Source organism: Drosophila suzukii, chromosome 3 (assembly GCF_043229965.1).
Source record: "Drosophila suzukii chromosome 3, CBGP_Dsuzu_IsoJpt1.0, whole genome shotgun sequence".
Lineage (NCBI taxonomy): Eukaryota > Metazoa > Arthropoda > Insecta > Diptera > Drosophilidae > Drosophila > Drosophila suzukii.
The window spans coordinates 5,395,581-5,419,335 of NC_092082.1; the positions used below are offsets into that span (position 1 = coordinate 5,395,581).

General features: G+C 45.0%; 5 protein-coding genes across 5 annotated transcripts; 4 read left to right on the forward strand and 1 right to left on the reverse strand.

The window, feature by feature from the left end:
* Positions 1-159: 159 nt before the first annotated feature.
* Positions 160-1,748, forward strand: LOC108012614 (uncharacterized). The gene is made up of 5 exons (XM_070995700.1): positions 160-317; positions 373-543; positions 615-1,023; positions 1,083-1,256; positions 1,565-1,748. Exons 1-3 carry the CDS (start codon positions 284-286, stop codon positions 719-721), a joined length of 312 nt encoding a protein of 103 aa, XP_070851801.1. The 5' UTR covers positions 160-283; the 3' UTR covers positions 722-1,023; positions 1,083-1,256; positions 1,565-1,748.
* Positions 1,749-2,062: 314 nt separating this feature from the next.
* On the forward strand, positions 2,063-2,516 carry LOC108012613 (BG642312). The gene is given in 3 exon segments (XM_017078033.4): positions 2,063-2,087; positions 2,089-2,152; positions 2,220-2,516. Coding segments are annotated over 3 exon segments (255 nt in total). The 5' UTR covers positions 2,063-2,066; the 3' UTR covers positions 2,390-2,516.
* Positions 2,517-2,554: 38 nt separating this feature from the next.
* LOC108012746 (uncharacterized) lies at positions 2,555-3,116 on the forward strand. The gene is made up of 2 exons (XM_017078180.4): positions 2,555-2,712; positions 2,773-3,116. The coding sequence occupies exons 1-2, from the start codon at positions 2,652-2,654 to the stop codon at positions 3,048-3,050; spliced, it is 339 nt and encodes a 112-aa protein (XP_016933669.3). The 5' UTR covers positions 2,555-2,651; the 3' UTR covers positions 3,051-3,116.
* Positions 3,117-4,470: 1,354 nt separating this feature from the next.
* On the reverse strand, positions 4,471-4,901 carry LOC108012775 (uncharacterized). The gene is made up of 2 exons (XM_017078209.4): positions 4,758-4,901; positions 4,471-4,696 (listed from the first exon to the last, which is right to left on the reverse strand). Exons 1-2 carry the CDS (start codon positions 4,789-4,791, stop codon positions 4,608-4,610), a joined length of 123 nt encoding a protein of 40 aa, XP_016933698.1. The 5' UTR covers positions 4,792-4,901; the 3' UTR covers positions 4,471-4,607.
* Positions 4,902-8,668: 3,767 nt separating this feature from the next.
* On the forward strand, positions 8,669-23,648 carry LanA (laminin subunit alpha). Its single transcript, XM_017078789.4, has 15 exons — positions 8,669-9,084; positions 9,473-9,619; positions 11,193-11,817; positions 11,936-12,145; positions 12,314-12,727; positions 12,793-13,065; positions 13,198-14,050; positions 14,270-14,921; positions 14,985-15,265; positions 15,328-15,556; positions 15,616-16,086; positions 16,325-18,225; positions 18,283-21,474; positions 21,541-21,755; positions 21,820-23,648. The coding sequence occupies exons 1-15, from the start codon at positions 8,863-8,865 to the stop codon at positions 23,280-23,282; spliced, it is 11,148 nt and encodes a 3,715-aa protein (XP_016934278.3). The 5' UTR covers positions 8,669-8,862; the 3' UTR covers positions 23,283-23,648.
* The last annotated feature ends 107 nt before the right edge of the window (positions 23,649-23,755 follow it).

Genomic DNA, 23,755 nt, shown 5'->3' on the forward strand with positions numbered 1-23,755 from the left:
AAAGTGTTTGATGTTACATATTTACATATGGGCAAGAAAACTTTTTTAGTTGAATAGCTCACTATTATCTATCATAATTCAATTTGCAGTGCTTGAAGTTTTAATGACCTTATCTCTTATCGCTTAATAAGGCGAAATTCGTCACAATGGTTTGTTCTCTATTGTTTAACTTTGTGATAAGATATAGGGTAAGCTTTATCAAGTTTACTTTGTGGACGGCAATATTAATTGGTTGCCGCATTGCGATTTTTCATTTTACCGCGTAAGGTTTAGGAACCTTAGGATGAAGACTGTAACGATTTTTCTAATATGGCTAGGTGAGTAATTAAAAAAATATAAATATAACTTTATGAAGATGATTCTCCTAAATAGCCTGTACTTTTGGAGCAAATATTCCACCAACACCATGCCCTTTGGTAACTGGTTGTGGTAAGGTGGATGAGTCAAGTGCTATTTGCGGATTAGATGAGGAGGTGGGTTGTATTCGAAAATATCCCTCAAAGTGTCACTTGGATATAGCAGCATGCCAGGAAAAAGGAAAAAGTAAGTTCATATACTTTATATATAATGCGCAGTGCTTCATTATATATAATTGCCAATTCATTTAATTTTAGATTTCACTGACTATAGTGAGGTGTACTGCTCATTTGAACCGTATCTCTGCGAAAAGTCACCCACTTACGAGCGCTGGACCATTTACTTTGGTCACGAGGATGAATAAAAAATAACTTTTATAATTAATGGGCATCACGTGCTGAAATATTACGCTTATAACTGTACTTCGGTTAAAGAACTGCATGACTAACTAAAATATATTTGATTTATTCTAATCGTATTATTTTGCTTGTGCTAAAAGTACAACAAAGTAATATCAGCTTTATAAATTAGTAATACAAAATCGATATTGACATGGTTTAATGAAGCAAATAAAGTTAGACTGTTAAAAAAATATAAATCATTATAAGAAATACAACTTATCCCAGTTAAAAATGAGGCTTTCGTCCATTGTGTTCTTCTGCTTAAGTGAGTAGTTTTTAATTAAAATAAAATTAAACAAAACCTTAGGAACAAAAATCTAACAGTTAGCAGTCTGAAAGCGGGCGGTACACCAAATAAAAATTGCCCTTCGGAGAGAATTTGTGGAGAAGTAAGCGAATCAAAAGCCGTTTGTATTTTGGATGATAATAAAAATTGTATAAGAAAATTTAAGTCAAGTTGTCATTATGCAATTGCCGCCTGTAAGGATCGTAATTTACGTAAGTAGCATCTGAATAGTATTAACTGATCAATATCAGATTATTCTAAATAAATGAGTATAATCGTATCGATAATTCCACGTTTAGGAAAGTATTTAAATTAGCAAGGTATCACTCAAGAACGTTTACTTTAATGATAATACCAACACTTAAAATATTTTACAATTTGTATAAATCTTTATCACTTTGTTTGTTTATCACTTTAAAAAATGTTTCATTGATAAGCACCAGAACAGTTACCACGTAGTTCTTGTCCTATGATACCCCTTGCATTGAATAATAACTAAGGGGAACCCTTCAACTTACAGAATTCACCGACTTTAGCGACGAGTACTGCGGAATGGATGGTTGGATGTGCCAAGAGCCGCCCTACGAACGCTGGACACTCTTCTTTGGCCAAGAAGATGGGTGAAAGACGACATGGACGATCGCCGACGACGAATGTGCAAATTAATTAGATAGCCTTTCAATAAATAATCAATCAATGCGCAACGGGCCGTTCACGTGCCAGACGACGACGACTACGTCAAAGACCGGTAGGAGGCAACCGATAGCCACCAGCGTTTTTTCCCACTCAGTGAGACAGAATGACGCCTCGAGCCTTTTATACGCTTTTTTATCCAATATTTTCTCGCCGTTTTTTATTTTTGCGTTTTTTGTGTTATTTTTGGGTCTTCGACGGGTGCTTTGCATAATCTCAGTCGGCGGCGCCACAGCCCATTGGCCTCCTCCTCCAACGCCAATCAGCGGAGATCTCCATACCTGTGCATATATAAAAAGTGGACCCCTCCGAGATTCGGTTGTCAGTTAATGCCCATCAATCGAATCCATTCCAGGCACAGCCATGAGCAGCAAATCGCTAAAGTTCTATCTGATATGTCTGCTCGTTATCTGTGGTTAGTGTAATGAAATTGAACCAATCTATATAAATCAATTACATTTACCCATGTGTACATTTTACAGTCATCGGTTGGAGTGCAGGAATGACGAGTTCGGAACTTTCACGGCAGGAACTCGAGGAGCGGTATCGAGAAATGCCGCCGGTTTCCGATGAACGAGATGCAGACGCCGAGCTGGATAGTGCCTACGATCGGTTTACTCAAAGACCTCGAAGTCCAGATCTGAAAGGCTAGACAATCGATGTGGGTGTTCTATTCGCAGTGACACTTCTTATGTTGCTTTCAGGGTTATGGCTATGTAGTTCTAAGCTTAGGCAAAATGTACAAGCGTAAAATAAAGCAATTACTTTGGTGAAACGTGCGCATGGTTACTTTCCATTCCATCACGTAGATTGACATGACATCCGCCGTCGGGGCGACTTCTATAAATCTGAACTCTCTGGCATTCGATTCAGTCAGTTATCAATCTGTTTTTGGTGCGAAAAGTACAGCTAAGATGACCTCAGAAAGCAAGATGGTTCTGCTCTTCCTCATCGGTTGTGTGGTCATGCAGACAAGTAAGTCACTGGATCATCTGGTATCATAAAAGTCATTGCCTAACTGGATTTTCCTTCAAGTCAACGCCCTGCCCTTCGATAGATTTAGTCGGGAGGATGATGAACGGAACAACGAGGTCAGCGGGGAATGGTTCAAAAAGCCCATCCTTACGTTGGATCGTCTCTTTAACAGCCGAGAATCGCCGTCGGGAAGTCAGAAGGAAGTGATCAGACCCAGCCGAAGTGATAAAGGTGAAACCACGCAGAGCTCCAAGCACGCCCACTCCATGATCACCTCGATGCTCGGTTTCGTCAGCAGTGTCATCAACTTTGGCAGGTCCTTCGTAAGGGATGAATAGAAAATATCCTAGACTAATGACTAAAATGATAACATTTATAAGACAAGTCTCGTGATTTTATATGCCACATGTTGTAGCTTTAATTGTTGTTATACATCCATTAATAAATAGTTCAAAGAATTGAATTTCAAGCATGATCATTTTATTCGTGGTTCTTATTCTAAACTAATAACGGTTCCAATTTATCTTTTAAAAACGTAGAAAATATAACATTTTATAAGTGAAACAAAATTTCAAGATTTCTAATCGAACAACCAAGACGTTTTTAAGAAAATGTCAAAACAAATTTTAAGAGGTGTTGTGTTTTTATAAATTCACTTTAAGCACTTAACACTCACTTTTGATATTGATATTTTATAATTTCTCTCAAAAGCACAATATTTAATTTACGTCTATATATGCTTTTTTAACATCCATTTCACAAACTCTCTCTTACACAAACATAATTAGGATACGACATTTTATAAAAACGTTTGAGTAAACTCGAACAAGAACTATGCCGAGCGATTGTGATATTTTCTGCCTGCCTATAAAACTTTTTCAGCTCTTTTGCCACACACGTCTCTTAACGAATGAATAAGGTGTGAATATGGGTAAAAACCGAAGAGAGATATTTATAGGAAAGTGTTAACGCCAATTAAGACGTCATAAAATCAGGCATCTGTTACCAAAACGCTCCCAACGCAAACTGCCATTAGTGACGTCTGCGATCTGGCTGGACATTAGATTTGACCCAACTTTTTACTAATACGCTATAAGCATTGTCCGGCAGAATGGAAATTAATCATATTAATGAATGAGCAGAGGTGTTGAGCGTAAAAGGAATGACGTCTCTATAAACCAAGCCCTCTTGTTATGTCGGGGATTTTTTCGCTGCTTAATTCGAGAAATTTTTTGCCTTCTTAAGACGATTATGTGTGACGACATGAGAAACGCGAATTTACAAATGCTAATTGTGTGATATTTTTATTTTTTTCTGTGCAAACTTGTTTGAGCATTGTTTAGCCGGCATTAATTGTAAATATTGGCTTGTTTGGACAATCAGTCATAACGAGACCTTGTCGGGGATACTTTCGAAGCACTGACCGGGATTTCTTTCCGAGGGAAAATCCAAAGCACAGCACTTTTTGAATCTAGCGTGAAATTCTGTAGAACAACGTTTTGGTTCCAAACGAGTGATTAGTCCCCGAAATCAACTTCAAATTGAATGCTGGTTGCCCGCGGATTTCTTTTCGATACACAGAAAAGTAAAGCTTTAAATTGTGAAAAACTCTCGAATTACACTACAGTATTAAACTGAATTTCATATTTATACCATAAATGTGAATTTTAACTGCTAACAGTGATTTTAAACCTGGTTGCGCAAAACCCTCAAGGTTAGATTTGCCATTCTACAGCAGAGCCGGTTAGAAACGCAGTGTTTGAGTGGGTGGTATACGTTTTATTGGATCACATAACAAAAGACTTGAGCAACGAACTCGCTCGACAGGGGCAGAAAACTATATGTACATTTTTTTCGAGGGTAGGGGGCCTGTTGATCTCCGTTTCCTGGGATATCTAGCTGACCTCCAGCAAATGGTATTTGAACATTTTATTCAGCGAACTCATGTTCTGGGACAACTCGTTGCAGACGCGCACCACGCAGCCTTCAAAGGAAGATAGTGATGAAATAAGGGGCCTAACACCTGGCCAGATCACTTCACTAACCCACTAGATACTTGATCACTCGCAGCAGCACCATGGCGATAGAGTCGAGAACTTAAAGAACTGCGTCCATGCACACGCGACGAGACTTAGAACCAAATTGAACGTCAAGCCGCTCATGCAATCGCGAATAAGTGAAATCATTTGGTGAGCGGTAGCTGCGCTGACGTCGACGTCGGCAGAGACGTCGGCACAGTGGGGCAAATTGGTTGGCCAAAGGTCGTGCCACCCAGAGGCGGTGAGGTTTTTATGGCCCACTTAGCACATTAAGGCAAATTGAAATATTTGCCAAGCGAGCACTCATTGCTCTTTAAACAAGTTTGTCTCACTGTGAAAATTATACTCATTTTCCCATTTTATTGTATATATTTACTCACCACTGTGCTTCAAGAACTTTTTGCTGATGCTGCAATGTTTAATCTCTTTGTTAAAATGTGTTTATTCACATTATATTTTTAGCAAGTGGGTGTCAATTAGCCATGCTACTTTTTTGTAACTTAGCATTTTTTGTTTGCACTGCAGTTTAATTGTTAATGGGACTTAAACAACCTGTTTTCTTCGAGCTCAAAAAAAAATTCAGACTTTAAAAATGTTGTTTGAGTGTTGTGAAATAGCATCTTTTACTTTAGTATTAAATTATAATGAGTATTATAGGTCCAATATTTAAACAGGCAACCTATAAGAAAAATATTGCAATTTTTTTGGAATAACCTTTAATAATGATAACTAAATGTCATAAGTTCTGTACCACTGTGCAACTGGTGTGTGGGCAAAGCTAAATCGAGAACTTCTTGTTGATGTTGCAATCTGCTGATTTTTTCCTCAATTTTTACAAGCGCATATTTCCATTAATTTTTTCGGCAATGTTCATTTGCGTGCATTGCACAAGGCAAAAGGCGCAGAATCGAGCGATGCGAATTACGTCATCAGAACTCGTTTATATGCAGCCATGAGAAGCTGCTGCGCAGGCGCAGCAATTGAGGCCAGAAATAAAAAGAACCAGCAGCTCTGACACTCGCCGCAGTCTTTATCAATGCAATTACTTATGTCATTGCGAACTCGGTGGAAAACGAGTTTCGGTACAACAAATACAGTTAGCCCAAAAATCGAGAAATCAAAATAGCCCCATCGAAAAGTTACTGCAGTTCAAGTCGACAGCGCAGTCGACGCTTTGGTCATGAATTTTGCACAATTTTCAGCTGTGATCGTGATTTTCAATAGTTGCTGGTGCTAGCTAGTTTCTGCATTTGGCTCTTTTAATCGGTATAGCAATAAACTTCAAGTTTTCGGCGTTCGTGGGCCGAGCAGATTTGTGAGTTGCAATTTATGGCGTTTTGTGTTCGGTCCTATACTTTAGTTTTATTTAGTTTCAGTCAGGCCCGAATGGATTTGTTTGCAGTTTCTCACCTTCGATTCGGTGGCGTACTTCCATTTAATAACAACTATTTCAATAAATTGTAACACTTCTGGTTAAACGAAGATCGGCGATAGCTTATGGATAATGGACAGTCGTTAAAATAGTTTGTTTTTAAATGTTAAATTACAAATAGCACGAATGAATGAACATCAATTATTCAAAATACGTTCAAGGCAGCAAGGTATAACTAAACTAAAGAAGTGAAATATTTTTTTTACGAAATTCTGAATCCAATTATTCCTACCTAAAAAAGCAGTGTTTTGGCTGCCAAATTGCCAATAGAGGTCAGAATGAGGATTGTCATACCTCGTTGAAATCGTCTTTTAATTTCCAATATATTGGCATTAAAACCTCAAAATGTTTAATTTTAACCATTTATCTCAAAAAAAGCGATGTAACCCCTTATAAAAATTGCGGAAATTGGTCAAAAAATAAATTTAGCTTAAAGTGATGAGGATCGTTAGCATAAGTTATAAGCTGCACAAAACAGCCGGCCTTTTGGCTGTACGCCTTGATTTGGCTTATCTACGATTGAAAAACAGCTAAAAAATAGATTAATTTTGACTAAAATCTGAAACCGTACTTTTCGCTCGAAAAAATTCACTGTTTTGGCTGCCATATTTCTCATAAGGGTCAGAATCAGGAATGTCATACCTCGTTGAACTCGTCGTTTAATTTCCAATATAATGGCATTAAAACCTCAAAATGTTTAATTTTTGTCATTTTTCGCAAAAATAAGTGATGTCACCCCTTATAAAAAATGCGAAAATTGGCCGAAAAATTAATTTTGATTAAAGTGATGAGGATCGTTAGCATAAATTGTAAGCTGCTCAAAACAGTCGATCTTTTGGCTGTACGCCTTGATTTGGCTTAACTACGATTGAAAAACAGCTAAAAAATACATCATTTGACTTAAAACTGAAACCGTATTTTTCGCCCGAAAAAATTCACTGTTTTGGCTGCCATATTTCTCATAAGGGTCAGAATCAGGAATGTCCTACCTCGTTGAACTCGTCGTTTAATTTAAAATATAATGGCATTAAAACCTTAAAATGTTTAATTTTTGTCATTTTTCGCAAAAAAATGTGATGTCACCCCTTATAAAAATGCGAAAATTGATCAAAAAATAAATTTTTCTTGAAGTGATGGGGATCGTTAGCATTGGAAGCAAGCTGCTCAAAACAGTCGTTATTTTAGCTGTAAGCCTTGATTTGGCGAAACTGCAATGAAAAACCGAAAAAAAAAGTATTTTTTACGACATTTTGAATCTTATTTTTCCTATCTTAAAAATCGGTGTTTTTCCCATTTCATGGAATAATTGTGCAAATTGGTCATCGTTAAACACATTTTTATTTAACACTACTGGGTCGCCAGAAAGTATGCTATGTTTTCCACGTGTTGTTTATGGTGTGTAAGGTTCCGATCATGGTCCTTATTATGATACCCCTACAATCAAATTGCACGGATCTACGAGGGAAAATAATCTACCACCAGCCCCCTTGGTTAAAAAGTGAAAGAAAGTGTGACATTCAAATCTATGTAAGCCCTTCCAAGGACCCGAATATAATGTTATAAATGTTAAAATTATAGAAACTTAATTTAAGAAATCTTAGAATTTCAATTCTTAAGAATAAGTTAGAGTACACTTTTGCTTATCTATAGTTTACCGGAGGCGTTGATCCATTCCACAACGTTCCCCGATGGCATCGAACCGGTTTTTTTGTTTTATTCGATTCCGATTCCGCGTTTTCAAGCCGGCCGGCGAATGAGACTATCAACAAACAGCTGGAGAAGAGTTTGTAAACATATGTCGAGAGCAAAACAAAATCGGAAAGATTATCGTTCTCAACTATATATAAGGCCGAAGACGAAAGCAACCGATGGCAGCCGAGAAGAACCGATCGAGAGACTACGAAAATCAAAACTTTGGGGTCTCAAAGAAAACTTCTCGCTGCAGTTTCCTCAGTTGCTCGCAAAGAGCCATCCAGTGCGGATGAGCTCCAGCGTACATAACATTATTAACATATGTAAAAGATTTATGAAATCTCAGGCTCGTCTGTGTGATCCAGAACCAGCAGAACCAAGAGGATCGAATTCGAAGCTGTCCATGACGATCGAATTGCCACTAACAGACTTCCATACCCCTAAAAGGATTCAAGTTCTCCACTCGAAACCAACATATTATATAGATTGACAACCATCCTTATCCTGACCAATAATTCATTTGTTAAAAATTGTATAGCACTTGTAACATATACACAAAAAAGTAAAAGTCTTATGTAGTACTCCAAGGATCAACGTTCAGATTTTTAGTTATGTTAGGTTTGGACTCTTATCTTTTGACCGGCCGGCGAAAAAAAACAAACATCGAAAAACCAGGGAAGGGGATGTAAACATATGTTGAGAGCAAACCCAAATCCAAAAGATTGTCGTTCTCGTAGCCATATAAAATGCCGAAGACGAGAGCACGGAAAACTTCTCGCTGCAGTTCCATCAGTTGCTCGTGAAGAGCCATCCAGTGCGGTTGGATGAGCTCCCTCTAAGGAATACGAAAAGAACAGTGAAGAAAGTGACAAGCAGATAAGAAAGTGAAATACATAAGAGTGAACCGGGAAAGAAAGAGATAGAACCGGAAGTGGTCCGAGGAAGGATTGTCGTTATCGCAGCGCGGGTGCTTGAACTCTCGGCAGAATGGGGCTCAGAATGGCCTCCATTGGGTTCCTGCTCCTGATCCTGGCGATCTCCCATTGCCAGGCAGAGCTAACGCCACCATATTTCAACTTGGCTACGGGCAGGAAGATACAAGCCACAGCCACTTGTGGTCAGGATACGGACGGACCAGAGCTTTATTGTAAATTAGTAGGAGCTAATGCGGATGAGGATCACGTCGACTACTCAGTTATCCAAGGACAGGTAATTATAATCGACATCCAGCAACGCCCAAAAATCATTCCAGTATACACACAACGTCAGATAATCTTTGGTTCTACACTGAGAAACGCAATACAATGTTAAAATATAAATAGAAATAGGATTTTTTTGTCTAAATCTATTCAAGAAATCTAATTTTGTATGTATAACTTATATTAATTAGTACTTTTTATATAAAACTACTTGGCAAAAAATCAAAAACCTAAAAAAATCACCTTTCATATTTAAAAAAATAATTTTTCCAAGTGTGCACTGCATTTAGAAGTCTCCCACATGTGTTCAACATTCGAATTGGACTCTAAAAATACTCTTGACTCGATTTGGATCTGTCCATTAATTTTTTCAAACATGTGTTTTCTGTTTTTTGTAGGTCTGCGACTACTGTGATCCCTCGAACCCGGAGAAGAATCATCCGCCAGAGAACGCGATCGATGGCACCCAGGCCTGGTGGCAGAGTCCTCCGCTGTCCAGGGGCATGAAATTCAATGAAGTCAATTTGACCATCGATTTCGAACAGGTAAGCAGCAGAGCAGAGAACATAAGAGATACCAAAGGTATCCGCCTGAGAAACGCATAGGAGTGAGACGGTGGATGGATGCAACTCGTTTTCGGGTCCGAGCGATGGGATCGTAAAATTTGAAAACAATTTTAATGGGTTTTCATTTCAACGACGTCGACACAGCAAAAACTGAACGAAAACAAAAAAAAAGTTGCTGAGCTGGGGTATTTGTTGTTGGCTTCTTCCCCTTTGGAGTTGTGGGTTATCAGTATGTCAGCCCCTACATATAATATATAGAGATATGTACGAGTATATACATTTGTATACCCACACTCTTGAATGGGAAGTCTCGGCTTACAAGCTGCTTAGAAACCGACACGGAGCATTGACTCTTTCGAGCTGTTCATTCTGATTTTTTTTTGTATTTTTTTTAGCGATAATGGCGTAATATTTCTTAAGGCACCAGCATGCGACATAAACGAATTGGGAGCAGTCTGATAATCAGCGTCAAGTCGCAAGAAACTACAGCCTTATCATCAGTGTGTATGAAATTGTTCTATAAAAAGTTGGGGGTCGACTTGCCTACGTTCTTATCTCACTTGCAACGGAAACGGGATAATCCACGAGGTTCCATAGTTAATTTCGAGAATAATTGCGCTAGGATTTCAACAGCTCAGCATGATCTCATATGAATTCCGTGGGGGCTTTAATTCTTATAATGCACTCTTCTTAATTCACAGAATGCAAGTGAACATGAGATTCTGGTTTATATTTAGATTGCTGAACATTGTAAGAGTTTGCAACTCATGTACAAAACGTGTACGATACATATTTGAAGAAAAACGTACGAGGAGCTAAATAGAAATTGTTGTTTATGCAAAAATATAATGAACTTCCACATGGGTAAAACTAAAGAAAACACAGAAATGTAAACAAATCAAAGTACATAACGTGTGTATTCAGTACATATCTAGATATAAAGACATTTATCTCTGTATCTTGGTATGTATGTGGATCTCCATATCTCTGGGCTCGTTTTCAATTGAAGCCAAATTAAAAAGCAAACATAAACCAAGAAAATATAAATAAACGAACAAACACTGGTCGAGTCCGCTGCAGAACATTTGGAGTTAATTCCCCCACAGTGATCTCATATCGTCGTCTCGCCTTTGTCGGTGTGATGGTGTAGTTCGTATATAAGTAATGTGTACACTCGACTAATAAATTTCAATGAATTTGCTTGTGCAAAACGAATTTCGTGCCTAGACTGGGGCTTCCAAATATGTGAGGAACAACGCAAGAAGCAACTGAGTATTTAAGATATCACTAAGATCAAAGATACACCGTTAAACGGTTTGAGACCTGCATTTTGAAACTGTTTTCATATATCTCAACTTGTCTTAATGGTTTACTTTTGTAATATCATAGCACTTCAGAAATAAGAAAAGTTTGCCTAACATATTTGTAATAATACATTGTGGGACTTAAAATTGCGGGTTATATATATTAAAATATTACAAAAAATTTAAGATCTTCATAATAAGTATACCTATTATTAACGTATAACATCCAATTCCTTAAACTCATTCAGGAATTCCATGTGGCCTACTTGTTCATTCGCATGGGCAACTCCCCCCGTCCTGGTCTCTGGACGTTGGAGAAGTCCACGGATTATGGCCAAACTTGGGCGCCTTGGCAGCACTTCTCCGATACTCCCGCCGATTGTGAGACCTATTTCGGCAAGGACACCTACAAACCGATTACCCGCGACGACGATGTCATCTGTACCACCGAATACTCAAAGATTGTGCCGCTGGAGGGCGGGGAGATTCCCGTGCTCCTTCTAAACGGACGTCCAAGCTCCACCAACTACTTCAACTCAACGGTGCTGCAGGAATGGACCCGTGCCACCAATATCAGGATCCGTCTGCTCCGCACAAAGAATCTTTTGGGACATCTGATGTCCGTTGCTCGACAGGATCCCACGGTGACGCGTCGTTACTTTTACTCGATCAAGGACATCTCGATCGGAGGAAGGTGCATGTGCAACGGACACGCCGATACCTGTGACGTCAAGGACCCCAAGAGTCCAGTGCGCATTCTCGCCTGTCGCTGCCAGCATCACACTTGCGGCATCCAGTGTAACGAGTGCTGCCCAGGATTTGAGCAGAAAAAGTGGCGCCAAAACACCAATGCCCGGCCTTTCAATTGCGAACGTGAGTAATTAGTTAGAATTATCTTGGACGGACAACTCTCTTGGGCGGACAAACTTCGTCCGTTTAAATGGAAAAACATTTATAATCCTTTTTAAATTAATTTTCTTTACTTCTTTAGCCTGCAACTGCCATGGTCACAGCACCGATTGCAAGTACGATGAGGAAGTGAACCGCAAGGGACTCTCCCTGGACATTCACGGACACTATGATGGAGGTGGTGTTTGCCAGAACTGTCAGCACAACACTGTGGGAATTAACTGCAACAAGTGCAAGCCCAAGTACTATAGACCCAAGGGCAAACACTGGAACGAGACCGATGTCTGCAGTCGTAAGTATTAGTTTTTACCAGTGATATAATCAAAATCCCATTTCCCCATTTAAAATCATTTGAATCGTTATATAGTTCTATCTTTGGTGTAATTTCCTGATTTTAATTGAAGTGGATCCAAGATAAGAAGTTTTGCTTTTATTCACTATCGGTTTCTCACCCATTTAGCCTGCCAGTGTGACTACTTCTACTCCACGGGACACTGCGAGGAGGAGACCGGCAACTGCGAGTGCCGTGCCGCTTTCCAGCCGCCCAACTGCGATTCCTGTGCCTACGGATACTACGGCTACCCCAACTGCCGGGAGTGCGAGTGCAACCTGAATGGAACCAATGGTTACCACTGCGAGGCAGAAAGCGGTCAGCGATGCCCCTGCAAGATCAACTTCGCGGGAGACTACTGTAAGCAGTGCGCCGAGGGATACTACGGATTCCCCGAGTGCAAGGCCTGCGAATGCAACAAGATTGGCTCGATGGGCAACGATTGTAACGTGACCACTGGAGTGTGCAAGTGTTTGACCAGTTTCGGAGGCGACAACTGCGAGCGCTGCAAGCACGGATACTACAACTACCCTACTTGCGCATGTAAGATTAAGAGTATACTTAATATCAGAAAGTTATTGATCCTAAATCGGACCTATCCTTTACAGACTGCGACTGTGACAACGAGGGCACGGAGTCGGAAATCTGCAACAAGCAGTCTGGTCAGTGCATCTGCCGTGAGGGCTTTGGTGGCCCCAGATGCGATCAGTGCCTGCCAGGATATTACAACTATCCGGACTGCAAGCCCTGCAACTGCTCCAGAACTGGCAGCTCGGCCATCACCTGCGACAACACCGGCAAATGCAACTGCCTCAACAACTTTGCCGGAAAACAGTGCACCCTCTGTACTGCCGGCTATTACAATTACCCCGAATGTCTATGTGAGTTTTCTTAATATATATAAGATGGCCTTCATCAATTAATTATTAACTTCCTTAACTAAAACTTCCCTAACTCAAAGTCTTTATAAGTGTATAAATAATATATGTTTAATAACTTTTATCTATGTGCAGCCTGTAACTGTGACTCGCACGGATCTCAGGGAGTGTCCTGTAACTCGGATGGACAGTGTCTATGTCAGGCCAACTTCGACGGACGGCAATGCGATACCTGCAAGGAGGGCTTCTACAACTTCCCCAGCTGCGAAGGCTGCAACTGCGATCCGGCTGGAGTGATCAGTAAATTCGCCGGATGCGGATCGGTACCCGTGGGTGAGCTGTGCAAGTGCAAGGAGCGAGTAACGGGCAGGATCTGCAATGAATGCAAACCACTGTACTGGAACCTCAACATCAGCAATACTGAGGGATGTGAGACCTGTGACTGCTGGACGGACGGTACTATATCCGCCCTGGATACCTGTACCTCCAAGGCGGGACAGTGTCCCTGCAAGCCGCATACTCAGGGCAGGCGCTGTCAGGAGTGTCGGGATGGAACCTTCGACCTGGACAGTGCCTCGCTGTTTGGCTGCAAGGACTGCAGTTGCGATGTGGGCGGTTCATGGCAGAGTGTTTGCGACAAGGTCAGCGGGCAGTGCAAGTGCCACCCGAGGATCACAGGTCTGGCGTGTACCCAGCCTTTGACCACCCACTTCTTCCCGACGCTTCATCAGTTCCAGTACGAGTACGAGGATGGAACACTGCCCTCGGGAACCCAGGTTCGCTATGATTACGATGAGGAGGCATTCCCCGGGTTCAGCAGCAAGGGCTATGTGGTGTTCAACGCAATCCAGAACGAGGTGCGCAACAGGCTAAATGTCTTCAAGTCCTCTCTCTACCGGATTGTACTGCGCTATGTGAATCCCAATTCCGAGAATGTCACCGCCACCATCTCAGTCACGTCCGACAATCCTCAGGAGGTGGACCAGCAGTGAGTATTTGGGCAGATTCTTTGATCTAAACTTAAAATTTCTAAAATCAAGTCATTATCTAAGAAGTTACACCGTTATTAAATCGATATAATAAAGGTGTGCCTACATAATGGAACCTTTATTATGACACACATATTCTATGATATGATGATAAGCCTCCCTCTCTTATTCTTGTTAAAAAAAACTAATACAAAGGTTGAATTGATTTTATTTAACAGCGTGAAGGTACTCCTGCAGCCCACTTTGGAACCCCAGTTCGTGACCGTTGCGGGTCCTCTGGGCTCGAAGCCCTCGGCTATTGTTTTGGACCCTGGTCACTATGTCTTTACCACCAAGGCCAACAAGAATGTGATGCTCGACTACTTTGTCCTACTGCCAGCCGCTTATTACGAAGCTGGAATTCTAACCCGCCACATCTCCAATCCCTGTGAACTGGGCAACATGGAGTTGTGCCGCCACTACAAATACGCCTCCGTTGATGTGTTCCAACCAGCTGGAACTCCATTTGTCATCGGAGACAACGCGAAGCCCACAAATCCCCTGGAGGTCTACAGCGATCCGGAGCATCTTCAGATTGTTGGCCATGTGGGCGATATCCCCGTTCTGAGCCAGTCGCAAAAGGAGCTCAACTACATTGTGGATGTTCCTCGCAGTGGACGATATATCTTCGCGATTGACTATATCAGCGATAGGAACTTCCCCAACAGTTACTATATCAACTTGAAGCTTAAGAACAATCCGGATTCGGAGACATCTGTGCTGTTGTATCCATGCTTATACTCCACCATCTGCCGGACTTCGGTTAACGACAATGGTATGGAGAAGTCCTTTTATATCAGCAAGGACGATCTGCAGCCAGTCGTCATTTATGTAAGTTTTAAATTCATTTCAATCTTGTAGAAAACATTGTTATAATTTTCCTATGTTTCTTAGGCTGACATCGATGATGAATCTCGTTTCCCGATTATCTCGGTGACCGCTATTCCTGCCGAGGAATGGTCCATTGACTACATCAACCCCAGTCCCGTCTGTGTGATCCACAATGATCAGTGCGCCACACCCAAATTCCGTTCAGTTCCCGACTCCAAGAAGATCGAGTTCGAAACTGATCACGAGGATCATATTGCCACAGATAAGCCTCCATATGCCTCGTTTGATGAACGGGTTAAGCTGGTTCATTTGGCCAGTCCTGAGGAAGGAACCATAGTGATTGAGTAAGTTTTCTTTTTCTAATTGAAGGAAAAGTGGGCTTATTAACCCGAATCTTTCCTTCCAGATCAAAGGTTGATGCTGCGAAACCCAATCTGTTTGTGATCCTTGTGAAGTACTACCAGCCGAACCATCCCAAGTACCAGGTGTACTACACATTGACGGCTGGTAAGAATCAGTATGATGGCAAGTTCGACATCCAGCACTGCCCCTCAAGTTCCGGATGCCGGGGAGTGATTCGTCCCCCCGGAGAGGGTTCTTTCGAGATTGACGACGAGTTCAAGTTTACAATTACGGTGAGAGCTTAAAGAATACCAATTGTGAAAACCCCTTCTAAAGCTTTACATTTTTTCAGACCGATCGATCCCAGAGCGTCTGGCTGGACTACCTGGTGGTGGTTCCTCTGAAGCAGTACAACGATGACCTGCTGGTGGAGGAGACCTTCGACCAGACCAAGGAGTTCATTCAGAACTGCGGTCACGACCACTTCCACATCACCCACAATGCCAGTGACTTCTGCAAGAAGTCCGTTTTCTCCCTGACCGCCGACTACAACAGTGGAGCACTGCCGTGCAATTGCGACTACGCTGGATCCACGAGCTTCGAATGTCATCCGTTTGGAGGTCAGTGCCAGTGCAAACCGAATGTGATCGAGCGCACGTGCGGAGCCTGCAAAAGTAGGTACTACGGATTCCCCGACTGCAAGCCTTGCGAGTGTCCCAGTAGCGCCATGTGTGAGCCTTCCACCGGAGAGTGCATGTGCCCACCCAATGTGATTGGAGATTTGTGCGAGAAGTGCGCCCCTAACACCTACGGATTCCACCAGGTGAGTTAAACAACATCACTGAATCCTTAAGCTGTCACACATTTTGGCTGCAAGAGTATTCAATCCCTTTGAACTTCAGATAGCTAGATCTCTGAGATAGTATTGATTGACTTTTTTATCTCTGCGATGGTTATTAGATTAGATCATTAGATGGGATATTTTTATAAAGAAAGATTTTATTATTATTTTGTAATACATTTTTACTATTTTACTCATGATGTCAATTATAATCCACTAGGTTATTGGCTGCGAGGAGTGCGGATGCAACCCTATGGGCATTGCCAACGGAAACACCCAGTGCGACCTGTTCAATGGAACCTGCGAGTGCCGGGACAATATTGAGGGAAGGGCCTGCGATGTGTGCACCCATGGATACTATAACTTCCCGCACTGCCAGCAGTGCAGTTGCCACAAACCCGGAACCGAACTGGAGGTGTGCGACAAGGTCGATGGCACCTGCTTCTGCAAAAAGAATGCGGTGGGAAGGGATTGTGACCAGTGTATCGATGGAACATACAACCTGCAGGATTCGAATCCAGAGGGTTGCACCACTTGTTTCTGTTTTGGCAAGACTTCGCGTTGCGACAGTGCCTATCTCAGGGTGTACAATGTGAGTCTATTGAAGCAGGTGACCATCAGTACTCCGGAGTTCCGTGAAGAAAGCATCAAGTTTGAAATGTGGCCAGTGCCGGCGGAGGAGATTCTTCTGAATGAGACCACGCTGAAGGCGGACTTTACGCTGCGAGAGGTCAACGATGAACGTCCCGCTTACTTTGGCGTTCTTGACTATCTGCTAAACCAGAATAATCATATCACAGCTTATGGCGGAGAATTGGCCTACACTCTCCATTTCACCTCGGGCTTTGACGGCAAATATATTGTCTCTCCGGATGTGATTTTGTTCAGCGAACACAACGTCCTTGTCCACCAAAGCTATGAGCAGCCCAACAGAAATGAGCCGTTCACCAACCGCATCAATATAGTGGAGTCGAATTTCCAGACGGTTTCGGGAAAACCCGTTTCCCGGGCTGACTTCATGATGGTTCTGCGGGATCTGAAGATGATCTTCATCAGGGCCAACTATTGGGAACAGACTTTGGTGACCCACTTGGCGGATGTCTACCTAACCATAGCCGATGAGGATGCAGATGGCACTGGCGAGTACCAGTTCCTGCCTGTGGAGCGATGCTCCTGCCCGCCCGGTTACTCGGGACACTCATGCGAGGATTGTGCTCCAGGCTACTACCGCGATCCCAGCGGACCCTATGGCGGTTACTGCATTCCCTGCGAGTGCAATGGCCACTCGGATACCTGTGACTGTGCCACCGGCATCTGTACCAACTGCCAGCATGGAACTCAGGGTGAGCACTGTGAGCAGTGTGTGTCTGGGTATTATGGAAACGCCACGAACGGTTCTCCTGGAGATTGTATGATCTGTGCCTGCCCACTGCCCTTCGACTCGAACAATTTTGCCACCAGTTGCGAAATCTCCGAGAGCGGTAACGAGATCCATTGTGAGTGCAAGCCAGGATACACGGGTCCCCGTTGCGAGTCCTGCGCCAATGGATTCTATGGTCAGCCGGAGAATTTGGGAGAGGTGTGCAAGCCATGCGAGTGCTCCGGAAACATCAATCCCGAGGATCAGGGTTCCTGTGACACGAGAACTGGGGAATGTCTGCGCTGCTTGAATAACACCTTCGGAGCTGCCTGTAACCTCTGTGCTCCCGGCTTCTATGGCGATGCCATCAAGCTGAAGAACTGCCAGAGCTGTGACTGCGATGATCTGGGCACCCAGGAGTGTGATCCTTTCGTGGGCATTTGCACCTGTAACGAAAATGTCATCGGCGAACGCTGCGATCGCTGCAAGCCGGATTACTATGGCTTTGAGTCGGGAATGGGTTGCCGAGCCTGCGATTGCGGAGCGGCTTCCAATTCGACGCAGTGCGATATGCACACGGGTCACTGTGCCTGCAAGTCGGGAGTGACGGGACGACAGTGCGATCGATGCGCCGTGGACCACTGGAATTACGACAAGGATGGCTGCACTCCGTGCAACTGCAACCAGGGATACTCTCGAGGATTCGGCTGTAATCCCAACACGGGCAAGTGCCAGTGCCTGCCGGGAGTCATCGGGGATAGGTAACTATTACTTGAGATGTGGTATTCATAGATTGTAATCTATATTTTCCCTTTCAGATGCGATGCCTGTCCAAACCGCTGGGTGCTGGTCAAGGATGAGGGCTGCCAGGAGTGCAACAACTGTCACCACGCCCTGCTGGATGTCACCGATCGAATGCGCTATCAGATCGACGGTGTCCTGGCTGATTTTAACAGCGTAACCCTGGCCTTCTTCACCAGTCAGAAGTTGAACTACTACGACCAGCTGGCCGACGAACTGGAGCCAAAGGTAAAGCTACTGGATCCCAACAGCGTGGACCTCAGTCCTTCCAAGCAGGAAAACAGCGAACTGGAGACAGAGGCCAAGTCCTATGCCAAGCAGGTCAACCAAACACTGGCCAACGCCCTGGACATCCGTGAGCGATCGAGCACCACTTTGGGCAACATCACAGTGGCCTACGACGAGGCGATCAAGAGTGCTGGCCAGGCCAAGGAGGCCATCTCCGCGGTGGAGGCCCTTTCCAAGAATCTGGAGGCGGCGGCGAGCACAAAGCTGGATGCTGCTCTGGAACAAGCCCAACACATCTTGGGACAAATCAACGCCACCAGCATTGAACTCACACCCAACGAACAGGTTCTGGAAAAGGCCAGGAAACTCTATGAGGAGGTCAACACCCTGGTGCTGCCCATCAAGGAGCAGAACAAGAGCCTGAATGCCCTGAAGAATGACATTGGGGAATTCAGTGATCACCTGGAGGACCTGTTCAACTGGAGCGAGGAAGCGCAGGCCAAGTCCGCCGATGTGGAGCGCAGAAATGTGGCCAACCAGAAGACCTTTGACAACTCCAAATTCGACACCGTCTCGGAGCAAAAGCTACAGGCGGAGAAGAACATCAAGGATGCGGGCCATTACCTGATTAACGGAGATCTGACGCTCAGTCAAATCAACCAGAAGTTGGATAGCTTGAGGGATGCCTTCGTTGACCTCACGTCGGTCAACAAACACGTGGACGATGATTTGCCCCTGAGGGAGGAGCAGCACAACGAGGCCGATGCCCTGACCTCTCAGGCGGAACTAAAGGCGGACGAGTTGGCCGTCAAGGCACAGGATCTGGCTGCCCAGTACACGGATATGACCGCCAGTGCGGAGCCAGCCATCAAGGCGGCCAGTGCCTACTCAGGAATCGTGGAGGCCGTGGACGCTGCCCAGAAACTCAGCCAGGATGCGATTGCTGCGGCTGGCAAGGCCACCGAAATGACAGATGGCATCGAAGAGCGAGCCGGTCAAGCCGACACTGGATCTGCTGATCTCCTCCAGAAGGCCCGCCAGTCCCTGCAGAAGGTCCAAGACGACCTGGAGCCACGTCTAAACGGTTCGGCTAGCAAGGTCCAAAAGATCTCCGCCGTTCACACTGCCACCGAACAGCAGCTGAAGGACATTAACGCTCTGATCGAGCAACTGCCGGCTGAATCCCAGAGGGATATGTGGAAGAAATCGAATGCCAATGCCAGCGATGCTCTGGAGATCCTGAAAAATGTCTTGGAAATTCTCGAACCAGTGAGCGCTCAAACGCCAAAGGAACTGGAGAAGGCGCACGGCATCAATAGGGACTTGGATCTGACCAACAAGGACATCTCCCAGTCCAACAAACAGTTGGACGATGTCGAGGGATCCGTCTCGAAACTTAACGAACTGGCGGAGGACATCGAGGAGCAGCAGCAGCAAGTGGGCGCTCAGACCCTGCAGTTGGGCCAGGAAATCGAGAATCTGAAGGCCCAGGTGGAGGCCGCTCGCCAATTGGCCAACAGCATCAAGGTGGGCGTCAAATTCAAGCCAAGCACAATCCTCGAACTGAAGACACCGGAGAAGACCAAGTTGCTGGCCACCCGCACCAATCTATCGACCTACTTCCGCACCACGGAACCGAACGGATTCCTTCTGTACCTGGGCAATGACAACAAGACTGCCCAGAAGAACAATGATTTCGTGGCCGTAGAGATTGTGAATGGCTATCCCATTCTCACCATCGACTTGGGCAACGGTCCGGAGCGCATCACCAGCGATAAATACGTGGCAGATGGCCAGTGGTACCAGGCGGTGGTGGATCGGATGGGTCCCAAGGCCACGCTTACGATCAGGGAGGAACTACCCAACGGCACGGTTGTGGATCACAAGAAGAGCGCTCCCCTCGAGGGTTCGCAGAACATTCTTCATGTGGATAAGAATAGTCGCCTCTTTGTGGGCGGCTATCCGGGCATATCGGACTTCAATGCTCCCACAGACCTGACCACCAACTCCTTCAACGGCGACATTGAGGATCTGAAGATCGGCGACGAAAGCGTGGGGCTGTGGAACTTTGTTAATGGCCAGGAGAACGAGGAGGGCGCCCGGGAGCGAGATGTGCTCCTCGAAAAGAAGAAGCCTGTTACGGGTCTGCGATTCAAGGGTAATGGCTATGTCCAGCTGAACGCCACCTCCAACTTCAAGACCCGCTCCAGCATCCAGTTTAGCTTCAAGGCGGACAAGGACACGTCCAATGGCCTGCTCTTCTTCTATGGAAGGGATAAGCACTACATGAGCATCGAGATGATCGACGGAGCCATCTTCTTCAACATTAGTTTGGGCGTGGGTGGAGGCGTTCAGTCCGGCAGCCAGGATCGCTACAACGACAACCAGTGGCACAAGGTTCAGGCGGAGCGGGAGAATCGAAACGGTCTTCTCAAGGTGGACGACATCGTCATATCCCGGACAAATGCTCCACTGGAGGCGGACTTGGAGCTGCCCAAGCTGAGGCGACTGTACTTCGGTGGACATCCCAGACGTCAGAATAGCTCAATCAGTTTGCAGCCCAACTTTGATGGCTGCATCGACAATGTGGTGATCAATCAAGGAGTTGTAGACCTGACGGAATACGTCTCTGGCGGCGGAGTGGAGGAGGGCTGCTCGGCAAAGTACTCCACGGTGCTGTCCTATGCACCGCATGAGTACGGTTTCCTGAGGATGAACAACATTTCCTCGGATAATGATCTGCATGTGGTGCTGCACTTCAAAACCACCCAGCCGAATGGCGTTATCTTCTACGCCGCCAATCATGACCAGAGTTCGAACATTGGTCTTAGCCTGCAAGATGGTTTGCTGAAGCTCAACAGCATGGGCAGCCAGTTGGTGGTCGATGATCTTATCCTCAACGATGGAGAGGATCATGTGGTTACGGTGCAGCACATCCAGAATGAACTGCGTCTCTCGGTGGACGATGTGGAGCACAGGAGGTGGGTTCATCTCATGGTATTTTCTCTTGGGTTCCTTTGCTAATCTATATTTTTGTGTATCCTAAGATTTGGCTCCCCGCAACCGCTGATTCTGGAGGGTGGCGACATTTTCTTCGCTGGCTTGCCGGACAACTACCGAACACCCAGGAACGCTTTGGCCAGTTTGGCCTACTTCGTCGGCTGCATCAGCGATGTGACCGTGAACAATGAGGTCATTAACTTTGCCAACAGTGCTGAGAGGAAGAACGGCAACATCAACAGCTGTCCTCCACATGTACTAGGTGAGTTCATAGGATAGGATTGTCCCTTGCTGTCTATTATATCATGTATGCTCTTTCGTAACAGCCTACGAGCCAAGTCTGGTGCCCAGCTACTATCCCAGTGGAGACAACGAGGTGGAGTCCCCTTGGCCAAACCCCGAAACACTGCCCCCACTCAAGCCAGATATCGAGGCCACAGAAGCACCCACCTGGCCCCCCACGACCCCAACCACCACTACGACTACTACCACCACAACAACCACTTCGACAACGACGACCACGACCAGCACCACTCAAGCACCGATCTTCTTCGATGCGGATAAGGACCAGGAGTTTAGGGCTCCGCCAAAGACCCTAACCACCCGGCCACCGGCCAAGCTGAATCTGCCCAGCGATGAACGCTGCAAACTGCCGGAGCAGCCCAACTTTGATGTGGACTTCGCGGAGGCGGGATACCGATTCTACGGGCTCAGGGAGCAGCGCCTGGAGATCACCTCGTTGCCGGTGAAGCTGCGCCGCCAGCATGACATCGGCATCTCCTTCCGCACGGAGCGACCCAACGGCCTGCTCATCTTCGCCCCAAGTATCAAGCAGCGCGAGGACTTCATAGCCGTGTACCTCCTGGACGGTAAGGTGACGTACGAGATCCGAGTGGGTGCACTGCTGGAGGCGAAGATCACCAGCGAGACAGAACTGAACGACGGTTCGTGGCACAGCGTGGAGGTGGTGCGCACCCAGCGCAAGGTCACCCTGCTCATCGACAAGTTGGAACAGGCGGGATCGGTGGATCTGAGCACGGAGAGGAGTCCTCCGCTGTTCGATGTCCAGTTGCCCATCTATGTGGGTGGCGTTACCAAGTTCCTGGAGCCGGAGGTCAAGAAACTCACCGGCTTTGTTACGGATGTGCCCTTCTACAACGGCTGCCTCAAGAACATCAAGTTCAACGCCGTCGATTTGGAGACGCCGCCGGAGGAGTACGGAGTTGTTCCGTGCTCCGAGCAGGTGGAACGCGGGCTGTTCTTCAACAACCAGAAGTCGTTCGTTAAGATCTTTGACCACTTTGATGTCGGCACCGAGATGAAGATCAGCTTTGATTTCCGGCCGAGGGATCCGAACGGTCTGCTCTTCTCCGTGCACGGCAAGAACTCCTATGCCATCCTCGAGCTGGTGGACAACACCCTGTTCTTCACCGTGAAAACCGATGTCAAGAACATTGTGTCCACCAACTATAAGCTGCCCAACAACGAAAGCTTCTGTGATGGCAAGACACGCAACGTTCAGGCCATCAAATCCAAGTTTGTCATCAACATAGCCGTGGACTTTATAAGCTCCAATCCGGGCGTGGGCAACGAAGGATCGGTTGCCACAAGGACGAACCGTCCGCTGTTCCTGGGCGGACATGCTGCCTTCCAAAAGGCACCGGGCATCAGGACCAAGAAGTCCTTTAAGGGCTGCATCAGCAAGGTGGAGGTCAACCAAAAGATGATCGACATTACGCCCGACAAGGTCGTTGGTGATATATGGCAGGGTTACTGCCCCCTCAACTAATGAAGATCCTCGAAAATACTTAAGGACCAATGATTTAATTTGACCAAAACTACGAATAACTGCCAGGGAATATCTAAAGTTGCCGACAACTGCTAATCAAAGGACAACGATCGAACAAATTTTCAACGAACAAAATCGACATGCCATGGAAAAGTCAAGGGTTATCATAGACAATTGACCCTCAGCAAAGATGCCAGTCGTATATTTCTTAGTACCTTAAGCCAAACTTCTGTGTGCCAATCTATAAAGCCATATACATACATATTTCATTTGTATGCTTTCAATCTTTTAAGACTCTTCAAGTCAAACTATGAATTTTATAACTTTGTCAAATCAATAAATATAACAATTTTAATAAAAGTAAAAGCTTCTTAGGTTGCTTCATTTTTTATGGGAATGCTTTAAGGTTTTTCTCTGACCGAGGTACAGTTCTCAACCAAATTCAAAAGTGCTTTACAAGAAATTAAAGTGAT

Coding starts and splice junctions, on each gene's coding strand:
- LOC108012614 (XM_070995700.1), top strand. CDS start 284: ATGAAGACTGTAACGATTTTTCTAATATGGCTAG. Junction 318..372: donor GATTTTTCTAATATGGCTAG/GTGAGTAATTAA, acceptor TCTCCTAAATAG/CCTGTACTTTTGGAGCAAAT. Junction 544..614: donor ATGCCAGGAAAAAGGAAAAA/GTAAGTTCATAT, acceptor ATTTAATTTTAG/ATTTCACTGACTATAGTGAG.
- LOC108012746 (XM_017078180.4), top strand. CDS start 2,652: ATGACCTCAGAAAGCAAGATGGTTCTGCTCTTCCTCATCGGTTGTGTG. Junction 2,713..2,772: donor TTGTGTGGTCATGCAGACAA/GTAAGTCACTGG, acceptor TTTTCCTTCAAG/TCAACGCCCTGCCCTTCGAT.
- LOC108012775 (XM_017078209.4), bottom strand. CDS start 4,791: ATGGTGCTGCTGCGAGTGATCAAGTATCTAGTGG. Junction 4,697..4,757: donor AGTGATCAAGTATCTAGTGG/GTTAGTGAAGTG, acceptor CTTCCTTTGAAG/GCTGCGTGGTGCGCGTCTGC.
- LanA (XM_017078789.4), top strand. CDS start 8,863: ATGGGGCTCAGAATGGCCTCCATTGGGTTCCTGCTCCTGATCCTGGCG. Junction 12,728..12,792: donor CAACTACCCTACTTGCGCAT/GTAAGATTAAGA, acceptor TATCCTTTACAG/ACTGCGACTGTGACAACGAG. Junction 14,922..14,984: donor TGCAGCCAGTCGTCATTTAT/GTAAGTTTTAAA, acceptor TATGTTTCTTAG/GCTGACATCGATGATGAATC.